The sequence below is a fragment of the Mustela putorius genome, unplaced genomic scaffold, assembly GCF_011764305.1.
Source record: "Mustela putorius furo isolate JIRA1106 unplaced genomic scaffold, ASM1176430v1.1 tig00003853_pilon_pilon_pilon, whole genome shotgun sequence".
NCBI lineage: Eukaryota > Metazoa > Chordata > Mammalia > Carnivora > Mustelidae > Mustela > Mustela putorius.
Window position 1 is genome coordinate 392,060 of NW_025422005.1, and position 17,544 is coordinate 409,603.

Here is a 17,544-nt window from a genome sequence, read left to right on the forward strand (position 1 = left end):
GAAGGGAGTCGGACCCAGCGACAGCCGGACTGTCCGAGGGGCGCGGGGAGGGTGGGACTGCTCGCGCCAGCGGTGCGGCCGTTGCGCAACTCGGGGCATTTGCAAAACACCCCTCCGCGGAACGTGGGGACGGACCCGCTCCGGGGCAGCAGGGCGGGGGTGAGCGGGCGAGAGGACGGACGAAGGCGTGCACGCCCACGGGAGCCCCTCCTGGGCGCCGCGGTCAGAATCCGGCCCACGCGCTCTTCCGCGACTCTGCACTTTGCACCCACTCCCTTAGTTCGGCCCCGCCCCCGCTCCCACCCCTAGAGGCCAGAGGGCGGCTGAGGGCCGGACCGCCGAGACGGACCAGCGCGAAGGCGCAGGCGCGGGCGCGGGCGTGGCCACACTGCTTGCCCGCGCGCGCACGCGTGAGCGCAGGGCGCACGTGCGACCCCGCGGAGCCTGGGCCTGCTGAGTGTGGCCGCGCTCCGCGGACCCCCGCCATGGGCGCTGCAGCAGGCTCGGGGACAGCGCGCTACCTCGTGTACTTCCAGTACTTGGGCACGGAATTTAAGTACGTCTTCCGGGCCTCCCCTCCGTGCCCGCGGCCCCGACGTGGTGGTTGGCGGAGGGGGGGGGGGCTAATTTAGGACCCGCCGCTCCGGTCACCCGGCGGGACGCCCCGGGGAGGGAACGGACTTGGAGGGCCTCAGAGGGCGGGGCACGGCCCGAACTCCGGCCGCTGACCCGGGCCCGCCTCCGCCCGCAGCGGGGTCGCGGCCGTCAGGGGCTCCCAGCGCGCCGTCGGGGTCCAGAACTACCTGGAGGTGAGCTCTGCCGGCCGGCCGCCGGGAGTGGAAAGAGGGGGACTTGAGGGAGAGGCAGATGGGAGCCCCCAGCGCTGCCCACCCCGCCCCAGGCTGCTCCGTCCCCGCAGGAGGCTGCAAAGCGGCTGAATTCGGTGGTGCCGGTCAAGTTCACTATCTCCAGCCGCACGGATGCCGGGGTCCACGCCCTGTGCAACGCGGCTCACCTGGACGTCCAGCGCCGCTCAGGCCAACCCCCCTTCTCCCCAGAGGTCCTGGCAGAGGCTCTCAACGCCCACCTGAGGCACCCGGCCATACGGTGAGCACCCATCTGCGGTCTCCAGACTGGTCCACGGTGGGTGGAGGCCTGAAGTCAGGAAGGACTCTCTGGGAGTGATAGAGATACCAAGGGGTCACTTGGGTGGGTGGCAGGATCCTCCTGGTGTACGTGATCTTGCTCCCACAGGGTACTGCAAGCTTTCCGAGTACCTGGGGACTTCCATGCCCGCCATGCGGCCACATCCCGGACCTACCTGTACCGTCTGGTCACTGGCTGCCACCGGCATGACCACCTGTCCGTGTTTGAGCGGAACCGGTGCTGGGCACTGCAGGCAGAGTGCGTGTGGATGGGAGGGGGTGGGAGGGGGCGTCAGACCCGCCTGCTGGCTACTCCCTCCCGACCAGTCCCCCCCTGGCTCCCTGCAGCTGCTTGGATGTGGACGCCATGCAGGAGGCCGCCCAGCACCTCCTGGGGACGCATGACTTCAGTGCCTTCCAGTCAGCCGGCAGCCCCGCCACGAGCTCGGTGCGCACGCTGCGTCGGGCCTCCGTGGCCCCTGACCCAGGCAGCCCCTTCATCCTCCCCCAGGAGAACAGGTAAGGAAGGACACCCCGCACACTGGTCAGAGGCTGAGGGAGCTGGGTTGAGCACTTCCCCTGGCAAGGGTGGTAGAGAGGCAGGACACGGTGGGGGCTGGGGAACCCCTGCTAGTCTTCATGGAGGGATCCTAGTCTGCTGAGTGGCACGGCCCCAACCACCATGAATGAGCAGCTGTGCTCTCCCCCCAGGGTGGGTTCCTGCCACGTCCATGGGGGCGGGGTGCACGGGGGCAGAGAACAGAAAATGCTTTTTCCAAGGGCTCCCTGCCCTGCCCTGCCCTGCCCAGCTCAGCGTTCATTGTCTAGTAGATGGATCTTGGCAGCTATGAAAAGGCTTTGCTGAAGCAGCAGCACCAGGCCAGTGGTTCCAGCCCTACCTGGCAGGGGGTTGTTTCCACTGCCCCCAGCACTGTCCCTGGGGCTCTGTCCAGTTGTCAGCTACTGACTTCCAGAACCTTCCCAGTGTGAGCCAAGACTGAAGGGAGGAGGAACTTGCGTATAGTCAGCTGAAGAGCACCTAGCCCGGGGCTAGATGAGCTGGCCCCCTCCAATGCCCCAGCCTGCCCCAGGACCCCAGCGCCTCAGCAGCGCCTCCACCTGAGGGCCCTGTCCCCACTGCCAAGGCCCCCAGTGCTGCCCCTCCCACTCACACTGTCCCTCTCAACAGCTTCCCTTGAGGGTGGGGTGGTCAGTGGAAGCCCCTGGGGTAGAAGAGGGTGGGAGCCCATCTCCCCTGGATCCCTCCCCCGGCCACCTCCTTGTCTGGGGCCACAGTGTGGACTTGGGCTGCCTGTATTTCTAGGTTGCAGTTCTGGAACCTGGAGTTTGAGGCCCAGTCCTTCCTGTACAAGCAGGTGGGCTCTGTCCTGGGCCTCCTGGGGGCAGGGGTGGCCTGAGGGGCTGGGCGCCTGTGGCAGTCTTGGCTTTGGGTTGCAGGTGCGGAGAATGACAGCTGTGTTGGTGGCTGTGGGGCTGGGGACTTTGATGCCTGCTCAGGTGAAGGTAATCCTGGAAAGCCGGGACCCCCTGGGCAGGCACCAGGCACGTGTGGCCCCAGCCCATGGCTTATTCCTCAAGTCCGTGCTATACAGGAGCCTTGGTAAGGTGCCTGCATGCGTCCCTCTGACTGACCCCCTCCTGAGGCTGAAGGCTTGGTGGGGGCGGGGCTCTCGGTGACAGCACAGCTGCAGCCCTCATCCGTCCTGCTGGCAGGTGGGAATCCAGCCTCTGTTCAGCAGGAAAGTGAGGAAGCCCCAGGTTGGCCAAAGAATCCCCACCTGGAGACCGGAAGCCCAAAAGCAAGAGGCCTGGAGTAAGGTTCCTCCTTCCCCTGGAGCCCTGACCCGGGCCATAGGACCAAGTTTCCAGTAGAGGAAAAGCAAGTTTCCTCAGGGAGGAGGGAGGGGCCCGAAAGGCAGGAGCTTTGCAGCCAGATGAAGCTGTGGACTTAAGGCCAGGCCCAGCCTCTGCAGAAAACCTCCTGTGCCCTGCAGGGCTTGCCGCACGGAAGCCACAGATAACCCGCAGATTTCGCAGCTGAGGTCAGGACGGCCAGGACACACAGCCCTGCCGCCGGCCCTTGCCCCGCTCTGCATGCCACATGGGCCTCTGGCACCCCCACCTTCCTGGGCACCCTGGGCTGCTATGGGTGAACTGCAGGCAAAAGGTTTGCACATCAAGAAGGGCACAGCCACGCAGCCGCTGGTTCCATTTTTACTGGAAATGAACACCTCAGGAGTGTCCCTCCACCCGCTGGGGGCTCAGGAATAGAAATAAAGAATAGAAATCAAGTCCCCAGGCCTGTTTTCTTTCCTCAGCCAAGTGTGGTCAGTTGGGCAGGCACAGGACACTGTGGTCTTGTCCTCACAGACAAAAGCCGCGAGCAGCTGGGGGCTCCATGTCCAGGGACAAAGGGAAGAGCTGAGGCACAGACACAGCCCTAGAACGAAAGCCTAGGTCCCTTTGGTGACCTGCTGACCTCAGCTGGAGGCCTGGGGGAGGCCCTTCTTGAGCAGTGATGTGAGGTAACTGCCCAGCTCTTCATCCTAGAGCCAGATGCAAGAGGAAACCGTCAGCACATCCTCCCTGAACGCACCTGGGACTGGAAGTGGGGCTCCCTGGGGCGCAGCCCTCACCTGGTAGGTCCAGGACACCAGCAGCACCTTGGTGCCTGGGTCCTCTGAGTGGGCAGCAGCCTGGATGAGGATGGACTCCACAGTCACGGACCCATCGGGAAGGTGCTGCACGCAGTGGTCCTTGAGGACGCTGCCGGGAAGCACAGTGAGACCCCCAGCTCGTGCCCTGCTTCTTCCCAACCCGAGCCACAAGGAGTGGGGTGCCTACCTCTTCAGGTGGCTGTAGACCCGCAGGGCTGTCTCCTGCTCCTTCCGAGGGTCGTGCAGGTGCACGCGGCAGGTGAAGCGCAGCTGGTGCTCAGCCAGGCCCAGCTCCTTGAGGGCCTGCTCCGAGGACACGAGCCGGAAGTTCTGCGAGGCAAGAGCAGGTCAGGGGGGACGGGGGCACCCCTCAGCCCCTCCCCAGCACAGGCCACTCACGCTGTCCTTCATGATCAGGGTGCCATGCAGGAGCCGGGGCTTTTTGGCGTCAGGAAGCAGCCCTGCAGAGAAAGGGCAGGGATAGGAGCCGGCCGCCCGCCGTGCCTCGGCCCAGCCCCAACCCGGTGTGCCCTGCCTTGCATACCCTGCGCCATCTCCCGCTTCAGCAGCCCCAGCGAGACGCCCACGGGGATGCTGGGGCTTGTGGGCAGCGTCACCGTCTCACCGTTGGCCGGCATGTAGCAGCTGACCCCTGGGCAAGAGGGGGAGCAGCAGAGAGCCTCAGTCTAGGCCGTCCGGCCCTGCCTGTTCCGACCCTGGGGGTGGACCCTGCCCCCATCCCCCGTATCGTCCCAAGCCCCCCCTCCCCGCCCCGTGCCTGGGCTCAGGCTGCCTACGGAGTTCCTGCTCGATCTTCTGCTTCAGGAACTCCATCTTCTTGGCCTCCCCGTGCACCAGCAGCACGCTCTCGGGCTCTGCCTGGCCCACCAGCTGCATGATGCCCTTGGCATCCGCGTGGGCGCTGAAGGACATGTACTCCACCTGCATCTTGACCTCCAGCTGTGGCGTCCCGGACACACAGGCCATTAGCATAAGCAATGAGCACCAGCGGCTCCCCGCCAACCCCGGAGGGGTCCGTGGAGCTGCCGGGGAAGTGGGGACTCACCACCTGCCGCCCCTCCATCTCCAGCTTGCGCTGCCCGCTGAGGATCTTATGGCCCACGGTGCCTTGCACGCAGTAGCCAGGCATGATGACCTGCGGGGAGGGCAGCCAAGTCCTGCCTCGGGCTTCCACCCTGCCCATCTGAACCTGTACCCTTAACGGCCCCTTTCCTTTGCCAGTAGCTCCCTATCCCAGACCCCACTGCACCCGGGGGTGCTCAGGGGTCTCAGCACAAGCCCACCCAGGCCTGAGCACCACATCAGCTCAGGACGCATCACTGCCTGCTGCAACAGGCCGACCCAAAGCAAGAGTCTGAGCCGCCGCGTGAGACACTGGGCCCCCCAGGTTACTGAGCCCTGTCCTGACAACCAAGTGTCCCCAAGCCAAACACAAACCCCTGTTCCCGCACCTCTCTGCCCAACCTCACCGGCCGGCCCTCCTGGGAGGTGGACCTCTTACCATGTTCTTCTCATTCCCTGCCCACTTCCGGAAGATCTGCAATGACTGGCCAGCGTGCAGCATGCCTGGTGTGGCGAACACCACCTGGGGGACGGGGGGATGGGTAGGGCAGTAGCCCGCCTGTCAAAGAACCAGCACCGGCCATGGGCCCAGCTCCTCTGCCCTGAGCCTTCTGGCCCTGCACCTGCCACAGGCCCTACCTTCTGACCCCCACCTCTTTCCCCCAGCACAGCGCACCCCACTTCCTGAGGGAGAACTGCAGGCAAAGTCCCCTCCCCTGTCCCAGACCCGGAGGAGGTGCCGTGTGTGGACAGTCAGCACACGCCCCAGCCCGGGGCAAACATGACTCAGCTACAACAGGCACCAGCTAGACATCCCCAGCCCCTCCTGGCCAGGGCCTCACCATCGGACCCGGGTTGTCAGCAAATGCTCGGTCGAAGGCTTTGATGTGCTTAAATTCAAACATGTTCCTCTGGACAAAAGTCTTCCGGATCTTCTGGTTGGTCCAGGTTATGAAGAGCTTGTAGTAGTGGTTGGCCTTCTCCGTCAGGCCCGTCGAGAAGTAAATGGGCGCCTTCAGGTTCATGCGCTCCCTGCGGACAGTGCGGGGCCACGTGGAGGACGCTGCCGGGGAAGGACCAGTCCACGTCACCCTTCACACCTGCAGCCTGGGTCGTGTCTGGCGAAGAACAAGTCCCTGATGCCCCACCTCGGCCCACTTCCTTCTATAAAACGCTGGTTCTGATGGAGGGGACCCAGAGCACATGGTTCAGTGGGGGTGCCCGGTGTGGGAAAGCACAACACAGGCCTCCTGGCTTGGGCGGGCACCCCCACAGGTATCAGACACCCCGACCTGATAGCTGCCAGAGATACAGGCTGTGTTCTGCCTAGAGCCAGACTGAGGACCCTCCCAGGCTGGACACAGGCATCCCACAGATGCCCACTTAGGCCAGGGTTCCCAGAACCCAGTCTGGCCGCACCTACCAGAAGGTCTCCAGCAGGATGCACAGCTCCTGAGCGCGGCCCAGGGCAAACACAGGGATCAGCACCTGCAGGGGGAGGGCGAGGCAGGCTCAGACAGGAGTCCCTGGCAGCGCTGCCCACCCAAGTTAAGCCCACATCTGACCATAGTCGGCAGGCAGCCGTGCCCCATGGCTGCCTTCTCAGGGAGCAGCTGCTCGACAGACCGGCCTCGCTGGGAGCCCAGATGGTCAGAGGCTGCGTCCACCGAGAGCTCATAGCCAGGCACCCCTGAGAGCCAGAGGCTCTTTGTGAACTACAGGCAAGGCCCCCATACTCGCCAGAGAGTCCTGGCCAGTCCCGGTCTGGGGTCTGAGGTGACAGGTGAATAAACACCCCACTAGTCTTCAGAGAAGTTTTTCTTCTTAATGCTGAGCAAGTCTCCCTCCCCGCACGCCCAGAATGCATGGCACTCGTCTCCTGACAGGCCAGCCGTGGCCTGAGGACTGTGCAGCATGGTCAGGGTGGGCACACGGCCCAGAGACCTGCCCGGCCCCTGCCTGCACCAGCTACCTTCCCGCCACGTTCCACAGCTTCGTGGACTTTCTTCAGAAAGTCTCGCTCCCGGCAGCGTTTGGAGTCCCGGATGGTCGTGGCGTAGGTCGATTCTGTGATGAGCAGGTTGGGACGGCACTTGTCAATCCAGGCAGCGCTGCAACAGAGGTGGACGTGGCCGGAGGTGGGCGTGGCCGGAGGTGGACAACCCAACGTGGCTAGGAGCGACACAATGGACCCCAGCCACGGCTTCCCTGGACCCACGGGCAAGCACCGCTCTGAAGGAGACAGGAGGAAGAGACTCTGCCGGGCACAGAGGACATGTGGCAGAAACCAACACACGGACTGCCCAAGCCCCCAGCACATCCACAAGCCTCACTGTACTCCTGAGGGTCCCCGCAGGACGGAACAAACACACCAGCTTACTCACCCCAAATGCCGGTCCGGGGTCATATTATAATCGCCCTGGCAAAGAATGTGGCAGTGAAACGGGTGCCCCTCCTCCCCAGCCAAGCGGTAGCCCCTGTCCCCCACGGGCTTCCACTGACCGTGTAGACCACCGACTCTGAGCCCACTTTGATCTGGAACATGGCTGCCCCCAGCACGTGGCCTGCATAGTAGGCCTTGATTTCAAGCTCGTCATCCACCTACAGAGGAGAGGACTCCGTCAGGTCTTCAGGGTAGGCTGGGCAGGTGGTCAGTTGACAAGGGTAGCAGAGGGACCAAGGGGGCGGACACCGGGGAGGGCGGAAGGGGGACACGGCTCCAAGCCTTCATCATGTCCTGCTCTCACCGGGTCCAGTTCTCAACCAACAGGAACAGGACACAAGGGAGGAGATGACGCCACAGAAAAGAGAAACGACCGTCTAGAGAAGCAGACTCAGGACTCCCAGAGTTTTCAGACTCAGAGTTTAAGGGCTATGATTAACATATTTAGGAAAATGAAAGATAAAATTAAGAATGTTGACCAGAAAACTAGAAATTATTATTATTTTTTAAATATTTATATTTATTTATTTATTGACAGACAGAGATCACAAGTAGGCAGAGAGGCAGGCAGAGAGAGAGAGAGAGGAGGAAGCAGGCTCCCCGCTGAGCAGAGAGCCCAATGCGGGACTCGATCCCAGGACCCTGAGATCATGACCCGTGCCGAAGGCAGCGGCTTAACCACTGAGCCACCCAGGCGCCCAATAAATAAAATCTTTAAAAAAAAAAAAATGTTCTAAGACCTTTGCATTATCTACAGGCAAAACCTCCAAATACCTTAGATTTTTGTTGTCATGGATGCATTTTGTAAACTCTACCACTATGAGAATTACAAAAGTATAAAATTACTAGCCAAATAAAAGGGAGAAACAGAGGGGTGCCTGGGTGACTCCGTTGGTTAAACATCTGCCTCTGGGGCACCTGGGTGGCTCAGTGGGTTAAAGCCTCTGCCTTCGGCTCAGGTCATGATCCCAGGGTCCTGGGATCGAGCCCCACATCGGGCTCTCTGCTCAGCGGGGAGCCTGCTTCCCCCTCTCTGCCCGCCTCTCTGCCTGCTTGTGATCTCTGTCAAATAAATAAATAAAATCTTTAAAAACACACACACACAGACCATGCAGTCAAGCTGAAAGTAAAACCACGGAAAAAGACACACTGTGGCAATAGTCCAGACGGGGAAGGGGAAGGTGAGGCTGGCGAGAACAGACTTGGAGGTGGAAAGTGCTATTAAAAATAAACACACGTCATGCTGACACTAAGTCCAAGCAGAAATACCTGAAAATACACAGATGCCTACGAACAAGCAAAACCTACTGACTCTAAGGAGAAAGAGACAAGCGCACGATCTCTGTGACGCGCGTCACCCCATGTGAGCGCGTTTGCCCGCTGAAACCCCTTCACTTCCATGCTGACCCGCACACAACAGTTACTGAGGCAGAGCCCTAACCCACAGGCCAGTACCGGCTGCCCTTCAGGGCTTGTCCACTCAGTGTCCAGTCTCTGCCCGCCACCGCCCCGGCCAGCGCCCCCTCTCGGGCGCAGCCAGGCACAGAGCCGGGAGAGCAGCGGGGGTCCCACAAGCTGGATGGGCGCTTGGCACGCTGCCTTGTGTACCCGAATCTGGGCCGGGACCCACCGCATGCGCTTGCCCCCTGCTGCCTCCTGGTGGACAGCACCCGACACAGGCTGAGACGGGGTCTGCGAGGCCCCTGACCTGGACTGTCTGGTGGAGGTGGACAGCTACCACCTTCTTCATACAGTCTTTGATCATCTGCGACGTGAAGAAGTTGGCCTCGCCCTTCTTGTCCACGGCGATCTTGCGGTAGTCCTCCAGCAGGATGGGGCAGATGGCCTGGGTGGGGTGGGTCATGTAGATGGGCCCGTCATAGCCCACCATCTCGCTGAAGTAGGGGAGGGCCCCACAGTGGTCCAGGTGGAAATGACTGCGGAGGCAACACAGGTCAGCCCAGGGCCGCTGCTCCCCAACCAAGCCTGCCCCCTCCACCGGCCTCCACACCAGCAGAGCCTCGGGGTCCTTCCACCCAGTCATTCATTTGTACACGGACTCCCTCGTGCGCATCAGATGCCCACCTCAGTACCCCAGAGTGACAAAAACTACTACCGTCCTGGAACTTGGAATCTAAATGTCCAATAAATCAGTGGGCATTGACGAGATAATGCTCACGTCAGACAGACACATGTTCTATAGAGTAGTGACAAGAAGCTAAGAAGGGGACAGAGCATCAGACAGTCAGCATCTCTGGCGGATGGGCAGGAAGACCCCATGGCATGGGAAGCACAGCAAGAAGGCACCGGGACAGAGGGACGGGAGTGCTGCGTGTCCACAAATGGAGCAGACCAGGGTGGGGATGGCCTCCCTGCCGTGAGCCAGTTGCCCAAGCTCAGCCCCATTGTCCTGGGGCAGCTGGGGCTCAGGGCTCTCATCCGTGACACTCGGGGCAGAGCCAGTAGGCACACACGGCACAGTGTGCCCCCTTGCTCCACCGTGCCGACCAAAGCCCACCAAGGAGCAACCGAGGACACTTAGGTCTCAGGCAAACCATCCAGAGTCAGGAAAGGGCAGCTCCAGGGGCTTGCCACACAGACAACCTAGAGCAGAACCTGGGCCTGGGACACCCCACAGCCTGCAGCCTTCCCAGACCCTGAGTGGCTCTCCTGGGCTCCCAAGTCCTCAAGGTGGGGCCAGATGCAAACCCACACAACACTAACAGCCGACTGGTGCCCACCTGATGATCACACAGTCCAGGAAGTCGGTCAGCCGGCCATTGCGGGTGATGTAGGAGAAGTCAGGGAAGCGCCTCTGGCAAGCCAAGAGAAAGGGTCAGAACACAGTTGCCCTGGGTCTGCCAGCACTCCGGAGAGTGGCTCCCAGGAGTGGGGAATGAGCATGGCCACTGACTGCTCACAGCCTCCAAGACCACACGGAGGGAACAAACTGCCAGAACCCATCACCCAGCCTGAAGGCCTGCCTGGGGACCACTGGGCTGCCCCATAACTCCACGGGAGCCCGAGACCCTGCTCTGGCACAAACCAAGCCTCCCACACGGGGTACTCCATCTGTCAGGTGATGGTGGGGAGCCTGCCAGGGAACGCAGTGACCCCAGGCCCACCTGCCTCCCGCCACTGCCCACTTTCCCAGAGCCCGTACTCCGAGGCTCTGAAGCCTGGGGCCCTGCTGAGAGCAGCACCGAGGAGCCGCTGAATGAGGTGCCTCCAGGCCGCCTCCGCTCAGGACTCACGTCGTCACTGAAGCCCATGTGCATCCCGCAGTCCAGCATGACGTTCTTGCCTGCGATGGAGACCAGGATGCAGCTCCGGCCCACATCCTGGCCGGCCCCTGAAAAGCAGGATGAGACCAGATGCCACGCCACAGCCCTCTCCCCGCCGCTGCAAGCAACGGCCCCGCCCTGAGAACAAGGTCCAGCCGCCTGCCTCACAAGCCCACTGGGAACTCTGGGTCCCTGACCCTGCAGAACCCTCGGTGGTCTAGGAAAGCCCCACGGCTGCTGTGCTGATGACGTGTGAGGCGAGCAGCAGCACCCCCGTCTCTACACTCAGGCCGGTGAAACATGCAGGTCGGGGCCAAGTGCCAAGGCTGCCAAGGGAGCTCCACAGCACATGCCCTCCCCCACCACACCGCCAGCCTCAGGCCAGATGGAACAAGACCCCCACTTCTTGAGGGGACAGCCCACCTGCTGTGGCTGACAGGAACCTTCAAAGGCCGGGGCTGTGTAGCAGGTGCTGCTGGACTGTGGTCCTGGCACTTAACAGGGCCAAGCCGGCACCCCACAGGGCATCACTGTCCCTCTTGGAAACTCCACTGGGGGCACACGTGGGCTATGGAGCCCCTCTCCCCAGGACCTACTCCCAGAAGGCATCAAGCATCTCCAGGTGGTGCCCCTGCAGAGGGACACCTGTGTGGCTTTAGCCTAGCCATGGGGAGACCTGACCCGAGCTGTCCAGCAATGACCAGTTACAGTGGCCACAAATGCAGATGGCTCACTACCACATCCCCGCAGGGCACCCAGAGCCCAGAACTTAACCTGAGTCCTACCCACGTTCCTGACTTCAAGCCCTACCCATCTGTTCCAGCCCCAGCAGGCCACAACCTTGCAGGGCCTGATTATAGCAAACGACCCGTTTTCCATCTTGATCCTACAATCTTCCATCTGCCAGCCAGAGTCAGCGCCTTCTGTTAGCGCCATGCACATCAAGGTGGCCCAGAGCAGGACCCAGACTGGTCCTTGAGAAGCTTCCGTGACCCGTGAACAGTAGGTGACCCCAGCCAAGAGCTTCGTCTGCATGCTTCAAGCCACCTAGCCAAAGGCCTGGAGCTCTCTCATAAGCCTGCTCCTGCCCCAGCAGAACAACGTCAGGGTCTCAGCTGTCTGCTCCCTGCTGCACCTCTAGCCCTCGAGCTGCACCCAGCGCAGAGGCCCTCCAGACATTTGTGATGGGGTAAAGGGAGGACTGCCCCTCTTTACAGAGGATGTGAAGGCACAGAAGTCATGGGATCACCCCATGGACACATGGATCCTAAGCATGGGGCCAGGAATGGTTTTCCAGACTCCAGAGCTCGGTTCTTACGCACTGACCTCCACTCCCAACGAGAATCACAACCACCCCAGGGAGCAAGGAGAGTGGCCCCAACAGGGCTGCAGATGTGGGGGAACAGAGTCTAGAGCACACACAAAGAGACAGGACTCAGAAGAAAACAAAGATGACTTCACGTCTGCGAAGTTTGTGTTTGGGGGAAAGGAGACAATGACCATGTGGATAAGACACACACTGAGTCCATCAGGTAGAGTTTAGGCCCTGGAGAAGATTAAGGCAGGGGAGGGGACACAGAAACTCCCAGATCCACGCCAGGGGGAAGTCCTCCTTAAAATGACTTCGGAGCAGGGTGGAGAGGGACAGCCAGGAGATGGGAGGGGCGGCCGTGCAAAGCCTGTGGGGCGGCCGTGCAAAGCCCGTGGGGCAGGAGTGACCCAGGCCTCTCTGCACCTGGCCCACAAGACCAGCGAGCCAGGAGGCAGAAGCTGGCAGAGGAAGACAAAAGAGGAGTTCTGCTTTGACCGTGCTGTGGCCTTGGGAGCACACCCAGGTGCAGACTGGGGTAAGAGAAGCAGCAGAAAGACCTGCTGGAAGAGAGTGGGTGGTGAGAGGGCCAAATCGTGAAGGGGCACGATCCGAGGAGGCAGGGGAGTGTGGGGTCACAGCAGCCAGAGGGGCACCCGTGCCAAAAGCTATGAGAGGCTGTTGAGGGAGGGATCTGTCCCGCACCGGACCCCTGGAGCAAGGATGTTCAACAGCTCAGTGTCCCCGCGCGGCGCCGGGGGTGCTGCATGATGGCGAACTCAGCGTGAGGACGCATGCAGAGCTGTGCGGAGCATCTGCACAGGCACACGCTCCCCACGCATGGCCCCGTGTGGGAGGCAGGGTCCAGGGCAGCCCAGAGCACAGCGCAGGAAGAGTGCCCAGAGAGCGCTAGAGGGCTGGCCTCCAGAACGCGACCTGATACCCCCCTTGTTCCTGGGGCCCGGGCTCTCGGCGACCTTCCCCACTCGGTGCTCTGCACTCTTTGGGCTTTTATACCGTCTACAGAACGCAAACCTTCCTTAGAAGCAAAACCAAACCAAACCGCCGCAGAGCCCGGTGAGCCAAGGCTGAGGCGCGTGGACGGCTGGACTGGGCGAACGGGAAGCCGCAGGTAGCGGGTGCGAGACCGATGCAGGGAGCAGCGAGGGCCACGACAGGCACCAGGGCACGTGCACAGAGGCCGGCGCGGCGAGGACGCAGGCCGGGGCCCTCGGGGTCGGCGTCCGGAGGGCGGACCCACCCTCCTCTCACGGCGAGAAGAGCGGGGGACGCTGCGGCACAGCAGCGGCCGACCCTCGGGAGGCGGAGCCGGCCCGAGACCTCCGCGGACGGCAGCCGCGGGCCGGCGACCCCGGCCAGGCCTCGGAGCCCCCGAGCTCGTCCCCGGACCACCGCCCCCCCGCGCCCGCGAGGCCGGCCGAGCGCGCCTCACTCACCCAGGGGAGTGACCCTGATCTCGGGCATGCTGCGGGGCGCGCTCCCACGCCCGCAGCCTCTGCCCGCACCGAGCCGGCAGAACCACCGCGGCCGCACGACACCCAGAACCGGGACTCCGGCGCGCCGAACCCCGACCCGCGGCGACGTATCGCGCAGGCGCAGCCCCAACGGCGCCAGCTTCCGGTGCGCCCGCCGGAAACGCCTGCCCACGCGTCGAGCCTCCGGATTGGGCAGCCGGTAACCAATCCCGGGCGCCAGGGAGGCGGCCGGGGGCGGGGCCGCGGGTCCAGCGGCAGCCGCGGCGGGGGGCGGCGGCGGCGGCGGCGCAGGTGAGCCGGAGGGCCACAGGCTCGGGCCCCGGGCGGGGAGCAGAGCTCAACCGAACTCGCCAGGTGGGCCTGGGCGTCGCCAAGGGGCCAGGCGGGGGAGGGGGCGACCGAAGGCCTGGCTTCCACGCCGCCCGGGTCCCGGGCCCCTGCTTAATCCCTGGGCCTCGGCTGGAGCGGGACCTGCCCGGGACTAGGCTCTACCCGAGCGCGGGGTCCGAGCCCGGCGCCACCCGGAGCTCCCTTCCCGAGCAGGACTTGCAGGGCTTCCTGGAGGGCCTCAGTCCTACCCGCTGGGCCTGGGGGGTGTGGGGCTGGGGTGGGTGCCCTCTTCTCCCGAGGGCCTTCAGCCTGCTGTCAGCCACAGAGGTGCGGCGCTCAGGCAGCCCTCCTGCCGAGACTTGACCTTGGGGTTGTGGGCTGACCCTGGGGGAGCCTTGGTGGTGCCCTGCATCACCTCCCCAGAGTTGGCAGGCTGCCTGGCCCGGGCTGCACAGCCCGTGTCCTTCCTGTTGTTTGCAAGTTCTGAAAAGCTCCCAGCAGCTCCTCTGCGCTGCTGGCTCAGGTTCTAGACAGGAAGGCCAGACGCACAGGATGTCTGGTGTCCAGGAAGGTAGCCCTGAAGGCCTCAGGGACGGAAGACAGGCCCTGAGAGAGGGGAGGGGCGTGCCGGAAGTCTCTGGAGCTCCCGGTCTTCCTGAGGCCAGGCACCACTGTCCCCCACACCTGAAGACAGGATGAGCTCACCTCTGGGGGCTCCGCCCAATGCCAGGAGCCTCCAGGGCCTCAGCAGCCACTAGGCCCCATCAGATGCCCCTGGCATCCTGGGTGGCGAGTTGCAGCTGAGTCCCCAGGGACTGTCAGAGCCCACCCCAGTGCCAGCCCTGGGTGCCCAAGAGGACAGAGGCTGGGTTACCCAGTGGCACCCATTCAGTGTGTGGGCACTTGCATGTCTATGGAGTGAGTGTATGAATGTGAGCAGAATCCAGGGTGGGACTCTGGCCTCAGGCACTTCCGGAAGGTTCCTTGGGGCTGAGGGAGGGCCTTGTGGCTGTCTTCAGACCTTTGGCCCAGCTGCCCTTCTGTGTGGCACCTGAACCGCTCCAGCAGGAGGGAAACGATCCGTGTCTGTCAGGCCATGCTGACCTTGGAGCCTCTGCTCTGGCCCAGGATGCAGCAGAAAAGCCAGGAAGCGCCCAGCCCACCTGGCCACCCTTCCCGGCCCTCTGCCTTCCATAGTACTTACTTTGTTTTTACCTACCGTGTTGGACTTTCCCGACTTTCTCCAAGAATGTCGCCCTGACAGGCAGGGCTGGCTGTTTGTCTCATGGGCCACCCACCCTGGAAGGATGCTTGGCTCCAGGCAGAGACGTGGCTCTGGTGTTTGACTCTGGTGAGAGAAACAAACAATAAACGAGCCAAAAAACGTGAGTGAAGATGTTTGCCATTGATAAGATGTAGCAGAGTGGTTTGACAAGGCTGAGTGACAAGCAGGGGCCGTGCTAAGGTCTGTGGGGCACGTGTTCCAGGCCCAGGGCAGCATTGGTCTTTGTGTCCGGTCTTGTGGCCCAGGCAGAGGGAAGTAGGCTTCTGGGGAGAAGGGCACTGACGCAGGCACGGGGCCCAATGTGGGCTTTTAGTGGGGGGCAGCTGGATCCCAGCAGTTGTTTTCTGACTGCTCTTGCCTCCCCCCCCAAGACAGTGACCCAAGGAGTAAGCTGACTTGTAGGGAGACAACCCAGCAGCCTGACCTCCCACGTGTTCCGGCGCATAGTGAGAAATGGATGGCTTGGAGTCGGACTTCAACCTGAGGGTCGTCTTGGTCAGTTTCAAGCAGTGTCTCAACGAGAAGGAGGAGGTGCTGCTGGATCACTACCTCGCCGGATGGAGGGGTCTAGTCAGGTGCTTGGAGGGGCACCGCCTCGTACCCCCCCCTCCGTGTGTTGTGCTGGGCACAGCCGACTCCCGCCTGCCTGGGGCTGGTCAGCCGCTCTCACTCACCCCTTGGCCGGCAGCTCCTGCAGGGGCGCGTGTGCTCCAGGAGGCGGGGTGGGGGGCGGTCTCCCCTGCACCTGGACTGAAATCCTGCTTCCCCTTGAGCAGGTTCCTGAACAGTCTGGGTGCCATCTTCTCCTTCATCTCGAAGGATGTCACAGCGAAGCTGCAGGTCATGGAGCGTCTGCGCAGTGGCCCCCAGCGGGAGCACTACAGCAGCCTGCAGGCCATGGTGGCCTATGAGGTAGGCAACCAGCTGGTGGACCTGACGCGGCGCTCCCGCCACCCGGACTCGGGCTGCCGGACGGTGCTTCGGCTGCACCGTGCCCTGCGCTGGCTACAGCTCTTCCTGGAAGGCCTGCGCACCAGCCCCGAGGACGCCCGCACGGCTGTGCTCTGCACCGACTCCTACAACGCCTCGCTGGCGGCCTACCACCCCTGGATTATCCGCCGGGCTGTGTCTGTGGCCTTCTGTACGTTGCCCACACGCAAGGTCTTCCTGGAGGCAATGAACGTGGGGTCCCCACAGCAGGCTGTGGAGATGCTGGGCGAGGCCCTGCCCTTCATTGAGCGAGTCTACAGTGTCTCCCAGGAGCTTTATGCCAAGCATTCCCTGCTGGATCTGCCCTGAGGGCCAGCAGGCCGGGGCCAGGGTGGGGGAGGGGGCAGCCAGCACCCATCAGTCCCCCCACAGAGTTCTGTGGGTGCCCCAGGAATGGGAAGAACACTGTCCTCCGCTCGCTGAGCTTGATTGGAGCCCCGGGCCCAGCGTGGCCCACCCAGGCCATGCTTCAAGCCTGCGGTGCACAGGCCACGGCAGAGGACGCGGGCCCTGCAGTCTGCTCCTCCCCTGTCACCTCGCTCTGCCAGGAGCATCTCTGCTTTACCCTCAGCTGAGATATACATGTGTCCAGTCGGGCCTCACCCAGATGGTGAGGTGCAGAAGGCAGGGCAGGTAAGGGGCAGGGTCAGCATTCATGGGAGACCCAGAGAAGCTGCCCCTGCCCGTGAGCCAAGTCGGGAAATGGGGCCAAGTCCCAAGGCCCTGTGGCACAGAGACCTCATCCTGCTTGCCGGCAAACACATTCAGCAGGTGCCTGTCCATCCCTGGCCCACCTCAGTGTCCGCACCCAGGTACCGCTGGGCCCCTCCATGAGGGGCTGGCCGTCCCCAGGACAGGGATAGAACCCCTGGGCAGCCGTTGGCAACGCAGGCTCTCTCCCCATCACTCATCTCCTTATTAGCCAGGGACCCACATGTCCTTGGCAGCAAGAGCCAGGAGCTGAAGCCCTGAGTGGAGGCCTGCCCCGCCTCTCTGCACTCTAATCAGCGGCCACGCCGTCCATCAGGTGCTCCCCCAGGCAGCTGCCTGTGAGTCTGCACAGCACAGCCCACAGCTCTGCTGGTCCAGGGCTAGCCTCTCCCTCCCCGTCAACCGGCAAGAGGCTATGTTCCCTCCTCCCTGCCCCACAGAGCTCAGGAGAGCCAGAAAGAGATGGCTCACGGAGGGAGCCTGGACTAGAAGCCCAGCCGACAGGCCAGCCATCACCCAGCACTTGGGGGCCTGGCCTCTTCTACTGGCTCTTCACTGTGAGCTCAGGCCCTCGGAGCCGAGGGGACCATACCCACCACGCAGCAGACGTGCACACGTGTCAGCCGGCAGAGACCCTGGGAGAGTAATCAATCGGGTGATGGTTTTTCCAACTTCAATAAATGCCACTCACAGAGCAGGCAGTGTCCTCTAGGTGGAGGTAATCGTGCGGCGGCAGCTGCTTCCCGAAGGGAGGAGGGATGTGACCCCACTCTTCAGCCACAGGGACGTG

General features: G+C 62.9%; 3 protein-coding genes across 9 annotated transcripts; 2 read left to right on the plus strand and 1 right to left on the minus strand.

Moving 5' to 3' along the window:
- Positions 1–317: 317 nt before the first annotated feature.
- On the plus strand, positions 318–3,457 carry PUSL1 (pseudouridine synthase like 1). Of its 3 annotated transcripts, none has more exons than XM_004781323.2 (9): positions 328–556; positions 752–809; positions 902–1,107; positions 1,255–1,404; positions 1,494–1,664; positions 2,470–2,521; positions 2,604–2,766; positions 2,880–2,979; positions 3,161–3,457. In XM_004781323.2, the coding sequence occupies exons 1-9, from the start codon at positions 486–488 to the stop codon at positions 3,435–3,437; spliced, it is 1,248 nt and encodes a 415-aa protein (XP_004781380.1). In that variant the 5' UTR covers positions 328–485; the 3' UTR covers positions 3,438–3,457. The 3 variants fall into 3 exon arrangements, with proteins under 3 accessions (XP_044919439.1, XP_004781380.1, XP_004781381.1); XM_004781324.2 differs by having other exon boundaries at positions 329–556; positions 920–1,107; XM_045063504.1 differs by lacking the exon at positions 1,255–1,404 and having other exon boundaries at positions 318–556.
- On the minus strand, positions 3,365–13,585 carry INTS11 (integrator complex subunit 11). 2 transcript variants are annotated; one of them, XM_045063503.1, is made up of 17 exons: positions 13,400–13,585; positions 10,604–10,701; positions 10,091–10,164; positions 9,058–9,286; positions 7,409–7,507; positions 7,291–7,325; positions 6,879–7,017; positions 6,330–6,394; positions 5,749–5,938; positions 5,346–5,429; positions 4,890–4,979; positions 4,621–4,783; positions 4,368–4,475; positions 4,223–4,284; positions 4,011–4,126; positions 3,803–3,932; positions 3,365–3,712 (listed from the first exon to the last, which is right to left on the minus strand). In XM_045063503.1, the coding sequence occupies exons 1-17, from the start codon at positions 13,425–13,427 to the stop codon at positions 3,647–3,649; spliced, it is 1,776 nt and encodes a 591-aa protein (XP_044919438.1). In that variant the 5' UTR covers positions 13,428–13,585; the 3' UTR covers positions 3,365–3,646. The 2 variants fall into 2 exon arrangements, with proteins under 2 accessions (XP_044919438.1, XP_044919437.1); XM_045063502.1 differs by having other exon boundaries at positions 4,011–4,153.
- Positions 13,586–13,679: 94 nt separating this feature from the next.
- Positions 13,680–17,451, plus strand: LOC101670744 (ceramide-1-phosphate transfer protein). Of its 4 annotated transcripts, none has more exons than XM_045063510.1 (3): positions 13,680–13,729; positions 15,429–15,628; positions 15,830–17,451. In XM_045063510.1, exons 2-3 carry the CDS (start codon positions 15,507–15,509, stop codon positions 16,350–16,352), a joined length of 645 nt encoding a protein of 214 aa, XP_044919445.1. In that variant the 5' UTR covers positions 13,680–13,729; positions 15,429–15,506; the 3' UTR covers positions 16,353–17,451. The 4 variants fall into 4 exon arrangements, with proteins under 4 accessions (XP_044919445.1, XP_044919444.1, XP_044919442.1 ...); XM_045063509.1 differs by having other exon boundaries at positions 13,688–13,729; positions 15,425–15,628; XM_045063507.1 differs by having other exon boundaries at positions 13,690–13,792; positions 15,425–15,628.
- Positions 17,452–17,544: the final 93 nt, after the last annotated feature.